The 19,686-nt window shown below is 44.3% G+C and overlaps 1 protein-coding gene across 9 annotated transcripts in view; it reads right to left on the bottom strand.

Moving 5' to 3' along the window:
* LOC117230847 (mushroom body large-type Kenyon cell-specific protein 1) overlaps nucleotides 1-19,686 on the bottom strand; it is a 91,000-nt gene that overhangs the window by 13,277 nt on the left and 58,037 nt on the right. For 4 of the 9 annotated variants that reach the window (XM_033488718.1, XM_033488717.1, XM_033488721.1 and 1 more), the window contains 6 exons: nucleotides 8,274-9,190; nucleotides 7,863-8,177; nucleotides 7,035-7,274; nucleotides 6,754-6,833; nucleotides 1,554-1,986; nucleotides 306-350 (listed from right to left, as the gene is read on the bottom strand). In XM_033488718.1, the coding sequence (XP_033344609.1) occupies nucleotides 306-350; nucleotides 1,554-1,986; nucleotides 6,754-6,833; nucleotides 7,035-7,274; nucleotides 7,863-8,177; nucleotides 8,274-9,190 (2,030 nt within the window). Of the gene's footprint in view, nucleotides 1-305; nucleotides 351-1,553; nucleotides 1,987-6,753; nucleotides 6,834-7,034; nucleotides 7,275-7,862; nucleotides 8,178-8,273; nucleotides 9,208-19,686 lie in introns of all 9 variants that reach the window. The other 5 variants (XM_033488719.1, XM_033488716.1, XM_033488720.1 and 2 more) reach the window with 4 other exon arrangements.

The raw sequence follows: 19,686 nt of genomic DNA, 5'->3' as shown, positions 1-19,686 counted from the left end.
CTCGAATATATGTTGCCGGATAAGCCACGCCACTTGTCAGCATGCCTTGCTATATTGCAACGCCACGTAGAAACCATTACTTCCTGACATTCCCTTGCACCATAAAATCGACAGCTGTACTAGTAATACTGAAGCACGATCGTCTGTACAAAACACATCGAGGATGCATGGTGTCGAGGTCGGAAAAAAAGCGTATGTACTCGTGACAACGAATTCGAGGGCCCTAAGAGCCCGTCGCGAACAAAAGCTCGCATCCAAGAAGAACTCTCTCCTCTCGGCTCGAAACGATCGTCCCGAAGACTTACCTCGAGTCTTGCAACCTCGCCAAGACCAAGCGGCCGTGTGTTAAACTACAAATAGTGAGATAAAAAAGTTAAACAGCCCATGCAAAAACATTCGACACTACTGAGCATCACGGCAACCGATAACGAACCGCGTGAACCGATCCATCTTCGTATTAATCAGCTTCATTTTCCTTTGTTTATAGTCAAATTAGAAGATGAAATATGCTCGTACGACAGTTGCAATCTCCTGTACCTGTATATAGTTCGCGAGTTGATCGGTTCACGCGAACTCTACGATCACCGTGGCAGAGGTATGTTTTGGGGAAGCTCCATTCGTTCTTCCTAACCAAAACCACACTTAGATACAAATAGGCGGTCTTCCTTCGCGAACGAATTATCGAGATTCAACTGGTCTTTTATATCTCTCTGCAACCCCCCTCCCCATTCCCTCTCCGTCATATTCTCTCCTTGTCCTTGGATGCGTCATCTTTCGCTTAAGATAAATCGCGTCCAAAGGCATCATCTCCTCTATCGAGCGTAATCTTTCCTCGCAACGTCCGATAACTTATGATTAATGACGGTGGAACGTGTATCGAACCTGAAAGGAACTGCACGGTAGACTTTTTAATTAAACAATCATACGTATACGAAGAATTGGAAATCGAATCGAACACATGGAGATACTTTAGAGACGGAAAATCACCACCGAATCTTCTACGTAGAAACTTCTACGAGAGGAAACGTTTCCTTTTCCTCTTTCTATTTTTCTTTTTCTTTTTCCTTTTTTCTTTTTTCTTTTGAGAGATGAATATAATTTCTCGATTTAATATTGGAGCTATTCCTCCTACCGTCACTGACACGATTATCGGACATTCTCGACGTAACGATAACTCGGTCGACGACTGTCACCGAGAAGGAAACTCGTGCCACCAGTGTCAGAAGAAGCGTGGTTTCGAAAAACGATCTACATCCTAGCGATCCACACTCGACCCTATAAGATACTTTCCAGTTTGCACGCCCTCTCAGTTCGGTATATTTGCTATTACGATTACTCAATTCTCGATCAATTGCCAATTCTCAATTCTCAGTTACTCGATTATCAATTCTCGATACTTGATTCCCTCTGCTATAGAAAGTTAGGTACAGATACGACGTGATTTATCGTATCATCGCTCTTTTTTATTACATGTTCCCGCACCCTCTGTTTGCCTCTCACTTCTTCTCTCGCTTTCCGGTTTCTCTTTCTCTTGTTCTGTCCCCAAAACCTACCTCATCCACTTGCGGGGGCGGAGTGGTCGCGGAGGCGTTTTGGGTCGTATTTGGTGGTGTTGTAGTTGTAGTAGTAGTAGTAGTGGTGGTGGTGGTGGTGATGGTGGTGGTGGTGGTGGCTGGGGCGCCGGGCTCGTGAGGGTGTGAGTGGGTGCTAGACAGGGACGCGTCCCTTTCGCGTTCCATCGCAAGCTTGTAGACCTTGTTGCGCAGGGTGCTACGCGGTATCCCATAGATCACGGCCGCCCTTCGTGTGCCGAGCTTGCCACTCTGGATATCCCTGAGCGCGGCTTGCAGTTCCTCCTCGGTGTAGGCCCTCCGGCCACCCCCGGCACCCACCACGGGGACACCACCGACGCCTGCCGCAGCTGCTGCTGCCGCCGCCACGGCCGCCACTGGCCCGGTCATACGTGGTTTTGCACGATAACAAGAACTAAAACATTCAACATGGTATCGTTTATCGTATTATCAATTCGCGTTACCATTTATCCTCTCCTTTACTCGACCGTCTAGTCGCTAGACCGCGGACGTTCGTGCAATTTTATATTTTTGCGAATGAAACTAAAGAAACGGAACCTAAACAGAAATCTAACGGGGAGTTATTTCTAGGAAAGCGTTTAACATAAAATTGAAACTACGCATCGTATACACCGATAATAAAGTCTTCGTATCTTTGCTCGAGCTTGCAATTCCTTTTAAACTCCGTTTTTGTTAGAAAGATAGAATTAGGACGAAAATGATGGAAAGAACGTAGGCAGTGAGAAACAAGTCAATGTTTAATCTTGCTATTTTTTATCGCCCTATTGCATATCTCTCTATCCCGGTTCATTTCAAATTCCTAAGCCGCTTCTCTGTCTGTTCGATCTACTAAATATCACAACAAGTATTCTACTTTTGATATCTTATTGAATGTATTCGGCAGATATTTGCAACCTTCCAAAAATCCATAAATACCTGCGATCTATTTTGCACGTTGACGTACCGACGAATCGAGATTCCAGATATCTAATGAGACCCGATAATTGCACAATCACGCTATATAACACGCCATACCGATATCCTCGTAACGAAGTTACTGGGTTATCGGGTGGTTTTCGTACCGTAGACTCACGTGTAGAAGCGGTTCATCGGCCAAGCTGTACCAACGTTTCCCAGCCACGTGGCCGGCGAGGTGCGCGCACGTGTTGTACACGAGAAACGAATCGATCCAACAGAGTGTGTCTCGTTAACGCTTTGATCTTTGACCTAGCCGGCTGTATTAGAACGAATTCTAGCTGCGAAATTAGACGGGCTAACGGCGAGAGAGCTGTCAGTTATTACGCAATTAAAATGTTCCTCGAATATGATTTATACGAGCCGTTTAGAAGCCAACGTTGAACAACTTTATAAATTTAGAAATACAAAGAACCGATTGCGTTGCAAACGCTGTTTTTTTTTTTTTTTTTTAATTTACCTTGAACTTTGTTATCACGTTACGAACACTTGAACGATCACGGTGCGAAACATGGAGAAAGATCAAAGTAGAAAAATCAGAGAAAATCAAGAAAACGATCGTTCTTCCACGACATCCGCGATATTCGTTAAATTTATATACCGAGGGATTCAAGATTGTTCGCAGAATTTCACATGGAACGCACGTATCCTGAATTGGGTTGAATCATGGGAGTAACTCGTTTGTTTCTTGGGCAGCGATCGTTAAACGCGTGTTTATGTAATAAAATTGAGAAATTAATAAGAAGTTGAATTGTCCAGTTCGGCTTTCGAACGACTGCATACGTATCGTACATAGCCGATTTATTCGGCTTCTTACGTGTCGTAAGTCTCCTGTTATTTTCCCCGCTGATGCTATACATATTCATCGATACCTTTTGTTCTTTCTTTTTTTCTTTCCCGCTTGCTTTCTCTATCGTCGAATTAAGAAATTTCAATTTGTATCGCTGATGGCAGTTCGAAGAATCGAATGACGCAAAGACGACAGGTAGCAATCGGGCTGCTACAGTCTGTCCCGTTGTTTAACAATAAAATTGATAGGAAGAATTCCACGTAAAAGATGTCGCCGCTTGTTGGTGATTCGCGAGAACCGTGGCCCCCCATGATGAGTTCGTCGACCTATTCTCTCTCGGACAGCAAAGTAAGCTGATAAAAGTGTATTTCGACCGTTCTGCCCCCTCCTAAGCTTCGCCACCGCTTCGAGTGCCGCTTGCAACAACCGTATCTCTGCAGCCTTTTATTCTTTATTCGCCGCGATACCTGCTGCACTGCAAATTTAGCTTCTCTCTAATTATCCTAATTTCAACATTATCCAAATTAACCATTCGACGAAAGATCAACCCCCGACGGTGTGATAACTGCGATTCGTAACGGACGATTTAGAAGATAATTATTTCTTTCTCGTCGGGATTTCTTTCGTTTCTGCTATTAAATACTAAAGATACGATACTCTTCCGTAAGAAATAAATGTCAGTAATTTTCAAACGTTCAAGGAAATCGCGTCTAATCTCAAAAACAAATGAGAAAACGGTTAGTTTCGATATGGGATCGTCCGAGAATAAAATTATCCTTTCGTAAGAAAAAAGAAAAAAAAAGAAGAAAAAATGCGATTTATCGTACTTTTTACCTGTGACCTTACTATATTAAGCAGCGAATGACGTCAAAATAAAAGATCAACCAAGATGAATTTCTCATGACACTGCGTTATCCTCTTTCAGCTATTTAATGTCTAATCTATATGCTATTCCTTAGAGACATAAATAATTAGCGCTACATCGTTGAACTCGTAATTGCTCCTATTTTAATCCATCATTGTCTGTAGCACCGATTAAGATAAGAGGCGATTGCGGTCTGACGAAAATGATCAATAAACGCTTGCGAGAGAGATCCGGTGTCGTGTGGTCACGTGACGTCTGTTATCTGGAATTTCCACGCGGTACAAGAAAACTTTGTCAACAGCGTCGACTCGAACGATTGTTCGTCCGGTTGATCGTTCGAGCTTCTAATTTTTCGACTTTACTCGCGTGGTTTCGACGGCGGGCTATCTTATCGTTAATTGCGGTAGCGCGCATGCGCCGCCGCGAGCAGAGACTCTGGCCCCGTCTCCTTTTCTCCAGCGTTCCTCTCCGCGTTTCGATCTTTCTCGCGCGGCGTACGACACACGCGAGGTACTTTGTGCCTTCGATGTGTCAGGAGGTGCAGATTACGGTGGACTAATAATAGACGACGATAAAAATTTGACGCGCAAAATGTTCCGCGGGGAAAACAGCGAAAACACGAGGGCAACGTACGGACACGGTTCGCGACTTTGACTCGGCGTTATTCGTCTTCTCCCTGTTTTCCCTCCCTCCGTTTCGTTCCTTCGATCATCGTGCCATTTATTCATTTTTTTCCCCCACGAATAACGTCCGCTTCAAGGAACGTTATATTATTTGGAATCTATAACGTTCTTCCATTTCGACTTACTCATGCCGAGATTCTTGAATTTTTACGTCTCGACCGTTGTTTTCGTCCCGACCGAGAACAAGATTTTTAAATGCTCGCTTCGAACGTTCGTGAAAATTAACAAAAATCTACGAGTCTACCGATCAGCGAGAAGCGTATTAACGAATTAAAGATACATTCCTCTTTAGACTTTTTTGTCAGACACGTTGTAACGCGTTATCCTATTTGAACTTTCGATAAAGCGAACAAAGACTACGTACTTCGTTAAAATCACCAAAAGTCTCAATAATAATAAAAAGAAGCCTGTTACCAAAAGTTTAATAAATAAGTCAAGGTATATTTAGAAGTATAACACCGAGTGAATAGAACGAATTATAAATGTAACGAGATTTTTGTTGTATTCGTGTGATATATTGCGATGCGTTATCCTACCTGAACTTCGTACAAAGTAAATTAATTACTTTAATCATCTTCGATTTCTATCTCTAACGTTCATTCCTAACGTTGATTTTTATCGTCAAACAAATTAAAGATTCGAAAGATAGATATTTCCAGAAGATATTTAGCATAATAACGACCGTGTCTTATTTTCATGATAAATTCAACGAGTTTTTCAACAATGGTAAAACACGATTAGCTAGAAAATGATTGAAAGAACGTAACAGGGTTAAGAAACATTGAACTTGCCGACGCTTAAGTGAAAACTCTGGAAGACAGGCGGTTCGTGTTTTATCGCGAAACGTTATTCAAGAGAGCGCGTCGATTTTAGCTTTTAGAATTTTTAGCAAGGATCTTCCGATTTCTCTTCCGTTCATCTTCGATTAACTTTCACGGCCGATTCGGGCGCGCGCGAAGTTTCTCCTCGCAATTTTCGAGTCACCCTTTGGAACGGACGCGATGTTGAACCCGATAACCGGCAGGTTTCGTACGAAATAAAATACCCACTACCATTATATGTATATTCTCATTCGACAAACGGATAAACGGCCGTACGAGCGCGATAATTTTCGCGGCACGCGAATTCTATTGAAGAGATTAATGCGCGGATAACGCGTATGCTTCGACACGAGTGTTTTCTAAACAAACCGACAAAAAAATTGTAACAGACTTTCGTGCAAATTTTCGTAATGAGTAGCCGGACGAGCAATGGGATGCTCGGCGGAAAATTTTCCGAATAAGCAAACAACGAACCGTGGAAACTTTTTAATTACCGTTTCGTACGCCGCCGCTATAGATTCGAATCGTATACCGTGCATCCTATTTAATGACACAACTTCTGTACGATATAAAAGTATCCAAGGTACGCCGAACGATCGGTATGGCAGCTTCGAAACGATCGTATACTACGGTACGATCAGCCTTGACAGAGTGCGTCGCCCATTAAGTCGTCGTGTTCGAACACGAATCTATTCTCGATCCTTTGGAATACGCGGCATACGGAATGCGATCAACACTTTCTTTTGCTCGCGCGGAATGCAAATACCTATATCAGTGGTGGCTTCGTTTCGCTGCGAGGTGTAAAACGAGTCGCGTGATAACACTGGCAGGAATCGACGCGCTTCTCGTTCTGGTTACTAAGCATCACAGACGAATTTCAACAGCGCCAAGACGACTTTTTTATTTTTTATTTTTTTATTTTTTATTTTTTTTTTTCTAAACAGCCTGTGACAGCGTCGGAAAAATACGATCGATAGCTAGTTTTCGTCGGTGCATAGCGAGAACGCGAAATCGTTTAAATATTCTTGTTAAGAAGAAGGTTACTTACTTGAAGATACTCTTGGGGTCGATACCTGCTGTCATCCTCAGAGGTATTTTCTGTTGTTCCAATAGAGATATGTTGTTATCCTGCGACAGAAAGCGTCATCGTGTCATGCATCAGCATTTTCTTTTTTTCTTTTTGGTAGAAAACGCTCTAGCGTCGTAAAAATAAATGATAACGTAAACGAAAATGTGAGAAGACGATAATTGCGTTGACTCTTATGTTTCGCGTTTCTAGACGCAAAGGAGAAGGAAAGCGAATCTACCCACGCCAGAAGGAGCACGTACCTGAGAATTTTTCGGTTTGGCCGAGAGGTCGAGAGGTTGGTCGGCTGGCGTTGCACTGTCCTGATGAGGCTGCACCCCAACGAGAGGCGCCTCCCTTGGTGGCAGACACCACTGAGGCAGTAAGGTAGGGTAGGTACCGGTGAGAGCCGCGGCGACCACGGACGCCGCCATCGGGTCCACCTGGACCGACATCGGTGACTCGGCCGATCGCGAGCTGCTGCTACTGTCGCTCTGCGGACTCTGCAGGATTCGCGACATCGAACGTTATGTTCGTCCGGCTCGTCATTGGTCGGCGGAACACACGGAAAGGAACTGATTACCACCGGCGTGGGAGGGAAGAAACGATCATGGAAAAAGGAGCACATCCTCGTCGACGTTGGAGGACAAATCGAATCCTGATCAAATTCGCTTTTCGCCACGCAGGAATACGGGTCCGCCTTCGTGAAACTTTTATAAGGGCGGCGTGTCAAAGCGATCAAAGCAACGGATGCGAAGAGACGTACTCTTTTGCGCGTGATAATAAAGAATTGAACGTTTCCTAGTGTCCTGCGCCGGAGGACCGATATCCGTCATATATCACGTAAAGCGTTGTCCTTTCCGCGCGATTAATTATGCGCTTTGAAGAATTTCGCGTTGGCTAATGCAGTTTTATGCGCGACGAATCGCATCATGGCGACAGAGCATTCCGAGTCAAACCGGTGACGAATAAATTAGTCCTCCAGCTAAATTATTCTTCGATCGATCGTCAATTGATTCGTATTGAATAACGTCACCATGATGCGAACAAGACAGGTTCCGCTTAGCCATGGTTACGAGAATCGTACTTACGAGAGGTGGTTGATCATCGTGCGGTAGCTTGCCGTCCAGGCAAAAGTAACATTTGTCTAGCGGCTTCCAGTCTTCTGGCGGTGGGCTGGTGCGTCGGCTTCCAATAAGAAACGGCGGTACCGCGTTTCTAGCGGCTGCTTCAACCTCCCGGCACGGCAACCCTGACCTGATCGCATCCGAATCCGGCGTCGGTGTCGTCAATATCGTTGGACCGCCTCCAGAACTCGGCACTCCTTGCAACTCCTCCTCCGTTTTCACTCTCAATGAACCCTGCGTCACCGGTGTCCGCTCCAACGCGACTTCTTCCGTTCGTTCCTGTAACAAACACCGTTACACGTTATTATTCGCTCTTTCTTCGACTGCTTCACCCTGCTGCTCCCCAAAAGAAAAAGAAAGGATTCTACAACGAACCTTGGTCCCTTCCGTATCTGTAGCGTTGGCAGTCGGATAATCCCGAGATCCTCGATCGTTCTCCCTTCTCAGAGGACTGACGGGCCTGTCGGCGTCTTCGTCGAGCTTCAGCCGTTTTTCCGCTTCGGCCTGCCCCCTTCCATCCTCCTCTTCCTCGTTCTCTTCGTCGTCCTCTCTGTCGTCGGTGGCCTCTCCGTCGTTCTGCCGGCGTTTGCGTCGCCGCCTCGTCGCGATCGTCGTGGTTCCCGTGGTCATAACAGCGGTGGTGTTCGGCGTGGTGATCGTCGCGATCGTGCCGGTCGCGGTACTGGTGGCAAGTATGCTCGTTCCCGTTGTCGTCGTCGACGTGGTCGTCGTGCCCGTCGTTACCGTGGTCGTCGTCGACGTATCCGCGGTCTTCGTAGCCGATTCCTCTCGGGCGACACCGTTCGCGAACTCGTCCTCGCCGACCTCGACTTTGATCTCGTCTGGCCTTAGGCGACGGTCTTCTTGTTGCCGTTGTTGTCGTTGCTGCTGTTGCTGTTGTTGCTGCTGATAGTGACGGTGGTGATCTTGAACGGCGGAGGGCTGTAGGTGATGGTGGTTCTGCAGGTGATGCCTTTGCAGGCTCTCCTGCTTGATCGGGCCCGTTGTCGTCGCCGTCGTTGCCGCTGTCGTCGTCGTTATCGCCGGTGGCACCGTCGTTGTCGTCGTTATCGTTGTAGGTAACGAGGAGGACGCAGGATGAAGCGGACGCGACCCAATTTGTTCCAAATTCCCGGGCACCACCGGGTCGCAGGACGACGAGAACGCCGGGTAGAGCCGGTGGTGGGGCTGTGCCGTCACTGATTCGCTGCTGCGAGTACCGCTGTACAGGGTGTCCTGATATTGCTTCCATCTCCTACGGCCCATCAACTCCTCCGCTACCCGTTCCAGACCTGCGACACCATCGTAACTGCATCAAACAATGATGAGCGCCACTTGCCCGCAAACCCCTGTACAACCATTTTTCTAATCATACGCTCCGAGTATAAACGAGACTATCCTTATTTGCGCTATGGCAGATTCGTCTTGCAAATTTTCCAGGCGTATTGAATTTTTCGTATCGATTAAAACGATTAGATTAGATCAACAGTGTCCGTTACTGTGACGAGCGAGCTTGACGAACGCATACCGCCTAGCCCTTCGTTCTTACGGACTTGTGTATTTTTGTTTCGGTATGGCCATACGAAGACTAATTTTTCTTCTTCGTTATAATTTCTCAACTCGTTACATTCGAACATAAGTAGTTTCAAAATAGGTGATCTATATTCAGGGAGTTTTCATAAAGAACCAAAGACACGGCTAATGTTATAGCAATCGATATTTTTGACTTAACTGGAAGAATAACTAAACCGTACATTTTCAGTGCTACAGTCGAATAAAAAGGGAAATTTTGAAATATAGAATTGATTAACAGCATATGAAATTTCAAAAATTACTCTATCACGAAACACGATGAATATAACTTGTCGCATCTTTTCCCTGTGGTTTTCACAGTTATACGACGTGAAAAATTTTGCACTCTTCTATCATATGTGTCTTCTGTTGCAGTAAGAACATATAGATCATGTGCTTGTTAGATAGTTTTAAGCAGCAAGAGAATTCTAAAAGCAAAGTGGCATTATGTATTCGATTATTGTTATGTTTCGAAATATGCTCGTATACTGACATATACAATTAAGTCGTTAATTATATCGTAATTGGTACTTCGTATTGCAATAAATTGCCAATATATATATAATATAAGTAATTTATGCTTAGTTTCGTTTACAAAAAATTCCCGTTCGCATCTTATCTGAGACACCTGGTCGATGAGATGTTCAAACAATTTACGAAGAAAGAAACAACTAGTTATTTTTACGCGGACTCCGTGAAATTTACTGAACCGTTAAAGGGTTAATCATCGAAGTCGCTAAAAGGGCAGCGATAAATCATTGGCGGAGAAAACGCGAGGGCCTGAGCTCGTGGAAAACGCAAGTTGCTCGCGTGAATATAAAGATCCGTTAACCACGATAGCTCTCTGGTAATGCACGTCGATGTCGGAATCACCAAAATTGCATGCTCGAGAAACCGACCGGACGCGGTGGTTTTTTGAAGGACACGGCGGTAACACGCACGGCCCGGTATATCTGACAGAATGTCGCAACGAAGAAAATTGCGGCACATCAAAAGTGGCGGTGCAATGCGAACGCATTTGCTAATGTTTCCTCTTCTCTTTTTTCGCCGATCGTTCTATCGGATTGCTTTAGCTCCATTGCCATAACGATTCTCCCGCTTCGAGCTGCCATTTAGAAATCCCGTTCCGTAAACGATACTCGCGCTATTATAGCTTTTTTTGTACGTTCGAGTCGCTGTACAGCGACTCACGCAAGCATTTGAACATTTGCTATAGGACATTTTTCTGAATATATTACGTGCGTTACGTGGAACTTTTTGGAATTCCATTCACCGGTTAATGAGATAGAATTATTGTAATTACGTATATCGGTAATATTGGAAACCGATTCGAACGTGCGACAGTTACGAGACATATACCTGCAAAGACGTATTTAGTAAAAAAATATTCGCCCGCAGCATACGAGTATCGACCATCTTCAACGTACGATAAGCGTCGAAATAATTTTTTGATCTCCGCGAAGAGTAGATAGGTTTGCAATAAATATTTCCTAGCTTCTATATATATTTTCAGATTTGTTTCAGATCTCACCGATATAATCGCGCCAGTCGTATCTCATTACGGTGTAATAGGCTTTCACAAGTCACTGTACACCACTGTGATTCTCAATCCTCCAGGTACAAAATTCGCTCGATTTTATGAAACCCGAGAAACGTGGAAGATTTGTGGTATTTCTAATTCGATGACTAGGGGCCGTAATTCCTGCGCGAGTAATTCGCCACGCTCCTCAAAATCGCTATCGATAGATGCAACGATAACAGGACTTTTTAATTTCCTTATCCAAAGGTCAAACAGTCGAACGTTATCGCAACGACGTGCCGTGTCTCGCTGGTAACGGCAAAAGGTTCCGGAAAAATCAAAATCCGTCCCGATATCATGCTGTACAATTTTTAATGCATCGCTTGCGACCGATATTAATTCTCAAAATAAATATCCAACGTGAAATATCGAGTTCCAATGTAAATTCAACCACGTTTATTTTTCCTTCGTGATCGATATCATGATGAAACTGTCGACAATTCTATTTCGAAGCAACCGAGTAAATGCGTGACGACACAAAAATGGTCGACGCATGTAGTCGGTGAGCCAAGAAAAAAGTCCACGTAATCTCCTACGAACACCACGATAAAAATTCTCGATACTCGTACTCGCTCTATTCATCGACCATGCTCGAATTGGGCCGCAAACGCGTCTCTTCGCAGAGACCCACTTTGAATGCGTCAATTGATTCTAAACAGACACCCGGTACGGTGGCACGCGTCCCGCAAATGCACCATAACTGTCACGTCATTTGGTCGTCGCGTGTGCCACGAGCACATGCCAGCCGATGAATGTACGTAAATATATTTGCATGTGTAGGTAGAATTCGCGTGCGCAAGGAGATGGAGCGTGGTGGCGATTTTTCATGGCTGCCGCCTTTATTTCTCGCCGAATTGATTTTGTCGTCCAGCCAGCGCGGGATAGTCGCGCCGATTAAACTTCGACTCCATTGCCGCGAATTTCTACCACGTCGACCGACATCGCCAACTTTTCATACCGAACCGCGCCAACGTACGCCAGTGATTCTGCGCGTACTCTTCAAATTCCCGCCTTTTGGTTCCGCTTCTTTAAACCCTCAATTTCCTGTGTCTCACTTTCGCCTGTAATCGTATAACACGCATATGCCGATTCGGATTGTATCGTACGAAAGTATAAGAGAAAGATAAGAACCAAGAAGCATAGGAACCAAAATTTTGAGAGTTGCTAAGAAAAGAAAAAAAAAAGGGAAAAAGAAGAGAAAAAGAGAAAATATCAGAGAATATAGTTACGTTCGGTGAATATCGATCGATAAGGTTATATTAAACGCTAGGTTTCGCTGCAAAAGGAGTGCGCGCAATGAAAAACATCTGAATAAATTATTATTGTTTGTCGAACGTTTCGAACGAATGACGACGCCCCCATCGTGGTAGCCCATCGTCGTTTGTACGGCCATTATTTAAACGCTCTAGTTCCACGCAGCTTATCAAATACAGGTATAATGCCAGTTTGCGGAAACGCGAACTGGATCTGCGCCGAGCGTCGCCGCTGCGACATATCTGCTTGCACGCGCTGCTGTCAGAAAAACGTATGACAAGCATTACGGTCAGGGCTGAGTTTATACAGGCGGACTTTAAATGCAACTCCAGCGAAATGTGTTATTTTCGAACGGGTAAAGGCTTATTTCGTAATTGTTCCTGGGTCACGAAAATCGAATTCCTAAATCACCTTCGTGTATTACCGGCCATCCGATTTACGACTAGATGTAGCAGGCGTTCCTATATTTTCTGCAAATTCGACGTCCCTTCCTTGCTATCGTCACACGCCCATTCTTCGTTTCTTCCAGGCGAGTCAATAACGTGACTAACGTGTTTCACGGTAACATTTAGCCGCTCGTAGATTTTAATACCGCATCGATAAGAGGAACACAAATTGCACAAGTTAACGCAATCACTATAATTCGCTAATCGGCGTATTTAGAAAACCTCGAACTTCTTCGTAATCGAACTGAGCATGCATCGAGACAACCACAACAATTATACGAATCATCATCTCGCGAGAACGTGCGGGCCCCAAGGCCGCGCAAGTGAGTCATGAAAATCTGTCCAGAATAAGGCGATCGTTACACGAAATTTTTTTTTCTACGTTAAATTTAGCCTTGTTCCGCGATGACGTCAAATCCAACTCATCTACTGCCGCGAAAGAACAAAAGGAACGCGTTGTGCTCTAACGCGCGTACAAGAACAAGGAGGATAGTCGAGATGCAAACATTTCTTTGTATTATTTAGCTCGTGAACGATTCACGCTGCTGGTCGTACGAATATCGCCACGTTTATCCTACCGCCTTTAATTAAAATGTGCTACTTTTTTTAGTATTTCCGAACCGGTAGAAACCCAAGGTTTATCGCTCTATTTTCTGTCATCTTTGCTGCTCATCGTCCGATTCAAAGTATTTGGACATTTCTTAAAACGCAAAAGTCAGTTTTCGTGAGAAGTAAAGAGCGACGGAAGCTTCAAATGTTTCAACGTTATCTTGAAAAAACTGGGAAATATGCTGGATACGATAGCATTAGGTCGTCCGGTTGTGGACGCACATTTTTCGTTTTACATTATTTTGTCGAATTACGTATGATCCATTTTGTTCTATCAATATAAAGATTACAACGTTCGACGGATTAGCTTTTTGTTGTTTGTATAAAGATGCGTCGTTGTAAAAGACGTGCCCGTAAAAGACACTTTTCAGACAACCTAATGCTTTGTCTATACAGAATACGCACAACATAGAAAAATATACAATGTTGAGTATTCGTTCCAACATTCGAAGGATGACAAACAATACACGCCACGTTTTCATAAGCATGTTCATAAAAATATGAATCTGCATAAATATTAGCAGACTACACAGAATGTAAAATACTAAACGAGATAGAATTTGTAAAAATTGTTCAGTAAATGTATAACGAGTAGGTGTTCTAATATGTACGTAAGTACACAGCTATACTTATGACCAACAGCGTACACGTATGATACGTAAATACGATAAACGTTAATCACGCTAGATAAAAATCTAACACAATTAGACAACCATGGCAATTTCTAATTTCATACGATACGTTTAAGAAAAAATCGTTAAAAACAATCGTCTCGGGATTAATGATACTACATATGCAATCGATGTACTTTCGACGGCGAATGGCAGCTAAGATTCCCCTTTTCTTCAAAAGGTCTGATCAACCTCGTCCAAGAGTATCCGAGTGTACATATACCTCAATCCGCGTCTACTGGTTGCAGCATCATCGACCTTGCATATAATCAATGGTTTCTGAGAGAATAATCCGCTAGGAAAGTAGCAATCGCGCTTTTTCCTCTCACCAAGTTCTTCGACGAGTGGGCGGCGAAACACGGGATCCGGATTTCCAAATGAATGAACGTAGCCAGCAGAATGCAACGATATAGGCAACGGAGTGAGGAAAGAGGAACAACGTCTCCAGGGACGAAACGTCTTTTGCAAGACATTTTCTAATGACGTAAACTGCGCCCAACCGAAAACGCAATCTACGTCTCGTAGTTCGTAACGTTCGAACCAGATCCTTCCAAGTTAAACTGTAAATTGTATCGTTCGCCACGATTATTTAAGACCGATCGTTCTAACCAACTGTGTAATACGGTACGAACGCTACACACTGTTAAGATACAGAGACGACGCGAAGAACATGCTAAGAACTTGACGCACTCGTATCACCAACCATAAACTGTAATAACTAAACGCACACTACGTAACTCTCACTGGAAAACCGCTGGTATCGCTAACGCGAGAAACTGAAAGCCCCTTAAAACTTCAAGTTATACCATGTAAGCATGAAACGCTTCTCGCGATAAATCGTACACGTTACATACACATTACTGAGTAAAACAGAAATACGATTATTCCGACGATGTTCGGTATCGTTGCTCTTCGATCGTTTCTAATCTCGATATTTTTGAAGAGAACGGCGGAAAGAACGCTCGCTGTTCGCTGGATATTCACGGCGAGCAAAGTTCCCGTCCTTGATCGATTCTAGAAGTAATTAGACGGGTGGCGGCGCGCCTTTGGATGAAATTCCAGGCAGGAGGTGCCGAACCAATCTTATCTCGCGTGCCATTTAAGAAGAGGAAGAAGTAGGGCAGATGACCACGCCCGGGATTAAGCCAATGATGACGTAGACTTGGCACCAGGAACTTCTCCAGTGTATAAAACGATTATCCCCACCATCTCCGCCATTTCGTTGCAATAAAACGTTGCCGCGCATCGAAAGAATTTCAGAAACTCGACCCGAGTCCGACGTTCGGCCGAGTATCTTAAATTACTCGAAAAATTCCAACGACCTTTATGAGAATATCTTGTAAAAATTAAGTAGCTGGTATAGATATCTGTACAGAGGTGGAATATTTCAAAATAACTTAATAGGAATTTAAAATGGAATTTCTTCCGAGTATCGAGGCTTTGCTATTTCTTTGGAAAAACTCTTTGTAGAGGTTGAAAGAGAGCGGAGCATGTTCCGGGAAAATAACAAATGGAATCGTGTTGGAGAGGAATTTCCGGTATTTCCCTGATCCAGCGATCGCTATGGTCGTTGTCTTGATAAATGGTGAATCAAAATGAGGAAGATTCGAGAACGAAGGAGAATCTACTTTCCACGGGCGTCCTCCGTGAGCCGAGGATATAGCGGCACCATTCTTCAATTCTAAATCGAATGGCCTCGGGCCCCATCCAACCAATGGCGGAGCCGTAATTTTAGATCCAAGCGCGCGCGCTATATTTCCCCCACAGTCCTGCGTCTTGGTGCTATTCCCTTGGTCCCGTCACTAATCGCCGGCCCGTTTCGACCAATGGCAATCCGGTTTAGACGAGAGTAGAAGGTTAGGAAATGGGTGACCGGGCATGGTGGGGCTGCAGCTGGCTCTCACGGCGCACAAGGCTATCCTTTGTCCGAAACTCGCTTGCGATTCGCCGCCGATGCTAAACCTTCAGGACGATAATAACCAAACAATTACGATAACGACCCCGGTGCTGGCCAACATCTATGCTTCCGGTCGAGATATTATTTCTCGTATCCACCGAATTTCACTTATCCCATTGATATTTGCTACAGATCGACCTGACACGAAATCGAACATTTTTTCATACAGAATGTCGTACTTTTGATTTCCTCGAAACGATCCTCTTGCACGTTTGCGTCGACGTGTCTTGAACGTTACGGTTCGTACACGTCGTGACAGACCTGTACCGAGGCTTATCGTTTCAGCGTGTCAGCCGTGAACCGTCGCGGAAGCTTACGATCGAAGATCTTCTAGTACAGATTTGACGATTCGATGATTCGACGAGGTAAGTATCGGCGAGAATAGACGAAAATCCGCGGGATCTATTTACCGTTACGGTAAGTAGCTGGACAAACGATCGCGCGATTGTTCGTAGTGGTGATAAATAGCATCCATAAAGAACGGTTAGGTTTATTGCGAACTCGCTTTAATTGCAACGATCCGGGTGTCTTTCGCCGGTTCGAAGGATCGTTCGTAACACTGGCGTAAAAATATTCTTGGTCGCCTACTCGAAAGCTATCAGCGTCGCTTTGTTACACGATCACGAGATTCCCATTCACCGGCGAGAGATCGGTTACTAGTTTTCGAGGCGAGCAAAGGACAGAAAGCAAGATGGATGTCGAAATCCACGGAGCGTTACTTGTCTCTCAACAAGGCATGGAACCCAGCCGTGCCTCATTAAGATCTTGAAACGATGCTTGCCAAAGATAGAGTCTCCGAAGGTTATTTGTTAATCTCGCCGCGATATTAACACCTGAAGAATTATCGGTGAAACATTACACGCAGAGACGGGATTCTTCGAGCTATTCGAACGATTCAACGTACGTCTTGCTAATGTAGTCTAACGAGGTAAACGAAAGTGAGTAAACAACGCGATTTATCGAGAGAATTGTTGCACGACTGTTCTCGTAGAAGAGAAAAATCTGGACAAATTATACGGAACAGGAAATCCCAGCCGCCAAAGGCTGTTACAAAAGCATGGTAACGAACAATGTACGAAGAAGGGCACAGCCTTTTCAGCAATGCTTCAACTCCTCTGACTGACTAACGAAAAGTACCAGCTGCCCCCGAAAATTTTGGTCTTTCACTCTCTTTGTCCTTTGGACTTTAACGTTCGTTCGAGCCGTCACCCCGTGTACCAGACGCTAGGCGCAGTCGATGTATTATCGAGCAACTGCTTCTTTTTCTTCAACAATGTTCGTCAAGGTGTGCACGCGTCGGTACGTACACAGATCTACGTGAGAATATGTACGAACGTAGGCTGACCTCGCGGACCATTCTTCTTCGTTCCTCCTTCTCTCTTTCTCTTTCACGTTCTTTCCCTCTCCTCGGCTTGCCTCCTCTCGCTCTCTTTCGCTTGCCATACCGCTCTCCTTGTCGCTCCACCTTTTCGCCTTCTCTCCTTGCCACTCACTCTTCCTCGACGATCCTCCACTGGTATAATGACCTCGGGAATCACTGCTCGGGTCGAACTAATGGAGCGATATCGTGCAATGAAATAATATACTGGAACAATGTGAAATTACAGCTCCGGCCGCTGCATTTACCGAGAGCAGGCCAGAATTTTCAAGATTCTGTAGCGGCGCACGAGTAGAGGACAATTCGAATCATGTTGTTGTTTTGTCTCGGAGTATCAAGATCGTTAGGGTACAAGTAACGTAAGAATAAATAAACTGCGGGCAAAGCAACGTCGCCGCTACGCACAATCGTCGAACGAAGATGAATTTGAATTTTCCGACCCCCACCCGAGCAGTATGAATAAATCGACGCAACCGAAAAAAGTTTAGTATCTACCAGTATCGACGAACTATCTAAGTGTTATCGCGAGTTATCTACCGAGTTATCGACGAGTAACTAGCGACCATTTATCGAGTATTAATTAGCAATTTTACTTTGCCGTTTATACACTGTACGAGCGACTCAGTTCGAATATAGAATATAGAATTTAAATATATTCGACGGTATCGACAACAAGCAATAAAATCTAAGAAATCTCACGGTCAAACATCCTATATACGAGTGCTCTACGATTCGCGACTCGATGATATATGCACCGAGACGCAAAGAGTAAACAGAGACTAGCCCGCCTCCCCCACCCACTCCTTTTTTTCCTTCTCGCCTGTTTAGTTTGAATAGCATCTCCTTTTTTTCTGTCTCTAATCAATCGAGAACGATGCACGACTCCTACAAACCGGTAAAGTCTCGGTCGTGGAGCCGACATTCAAACTCGTGTCGAAGAAACTCGCCATACCACTTGGCAAACGTTATGCCGGTACGCTAGGTATTATCCAACCTGGAACACGATGATCACGGTGTTCACGTTCAAAGTTACTCGAATGGAGCTGGTTAAGGTCGGAAGTGTATAACAAACTTCTAAATGGCAAGACAACTTTATCGTCCGTTTCCTCGTGTCTCGGCCCTCGACGCTTCGCAAAAGTGATAACAAAAACGAAAATCCTGTTGATATGGTGAAAAGGAACGTGGATCGGCTCGTACTTTCGTCATATTTTAGCTTGCTAAGCGATGCAAGCGGCAATCGGATACCAGACGTACCGGCACAGTCGTCTTGTGACCCATTTATCGTTCGCTGCTGTCTAATGTTACCCGCGGGAAGAGTTGCATTGCAAGATTGCCGTGTGGGTTACGTGAAATTCACGATTTTAACGCGGCGATAAAGAAGTGACATTGACGAATTGGAATAGAACGGTTGGAACGCGGCACGGCGGAAGTGGGAAGGACATCATTATGTCGCGTTCATATATCAAAGCCTTAACATCCTTTTTCCATGCCTAATTATTTTGATAACGAAATCTGTCGCCAAATGTATTATGCGACGCCGTCTATGAGTCAACACTTGCAAGCAACGCTCTATTCGATCAACGATGGAGTAATACAGATGTTTTTAATTTCAATCGAAAGAACGTACATACCTACTGCAAAACTCATAGAAATATTTAAGACAATGGTATTGGTAATTGCTTTGGCTCTAGCTCTATTTTAGTTCGCTATATTATTCCTTTGTAGCGAACCAGAAGACAGTTACGTAGAGATCAGTTTATCTTGTACTTCCCAATTTTAGTGCACTGTGTCGACGCGCAGTTGTAATTATAAAACGAATACGATGCTTATCAAACGCCTGTGTCACATGGAAAATTAAATCATACCTATATGTTGCGGATTTTATTACAAAGCTATTTTATGCTTACAGTTAGCATGTGCCTCACTTACACTTACGAACGAGAGTACCCGTTATGTAAAAAAAGAGAAGCAAGGGAGGAAAAAGGGCGAGTAAAAATATAAAATCGAGTTTCTATTCGAGAGTCTCTATATCCGAATATTTTTGTTACTATCGGAATAGGCAGGTATAACTACTAGTGTTTTCGACTCGGCGCTGAAAACGAACAGCGAGCGAACGATGTGGACTAGAAAGAAATATCATCATGATGTGTGTTTAGACACGGGTTGCGTCCCAGCGACGAAAGGTGCGACATATAAAAGAGAGAGAGAGAAACAAACGTGAGGACAGAAATGACAATAGTCAGCGTACAGGAAGTATTACGAGCTAAAAAAAGAAGAACGATATGCAGTGGCTCATGAAAGTATTCAAACGCTTACCAAGTA

The sequence above is a fragment of the Bombus vosnesenskii genome, unplaced genomic scaffold (assembly GCF_011952255.1).
Source record: "Bombus vosnesenskii isolate JDL3184/JDL3185 unplaced genomic scaffold, Bvos_JDL3184-5_v1.1 scf7180000013267, whole genome shotgun sequence".
NCBI lineage: Eukaryota > Metazoa > Arthropoda > Insecta > Hymenoptera > Apidae > Bombus > Bombus vosnesenskii.
The sequence above is the reverse complement of the archived record's forward strand: the minus strand, read 5'-3'. Positions and strand labels throughout refer to the sequence as shown.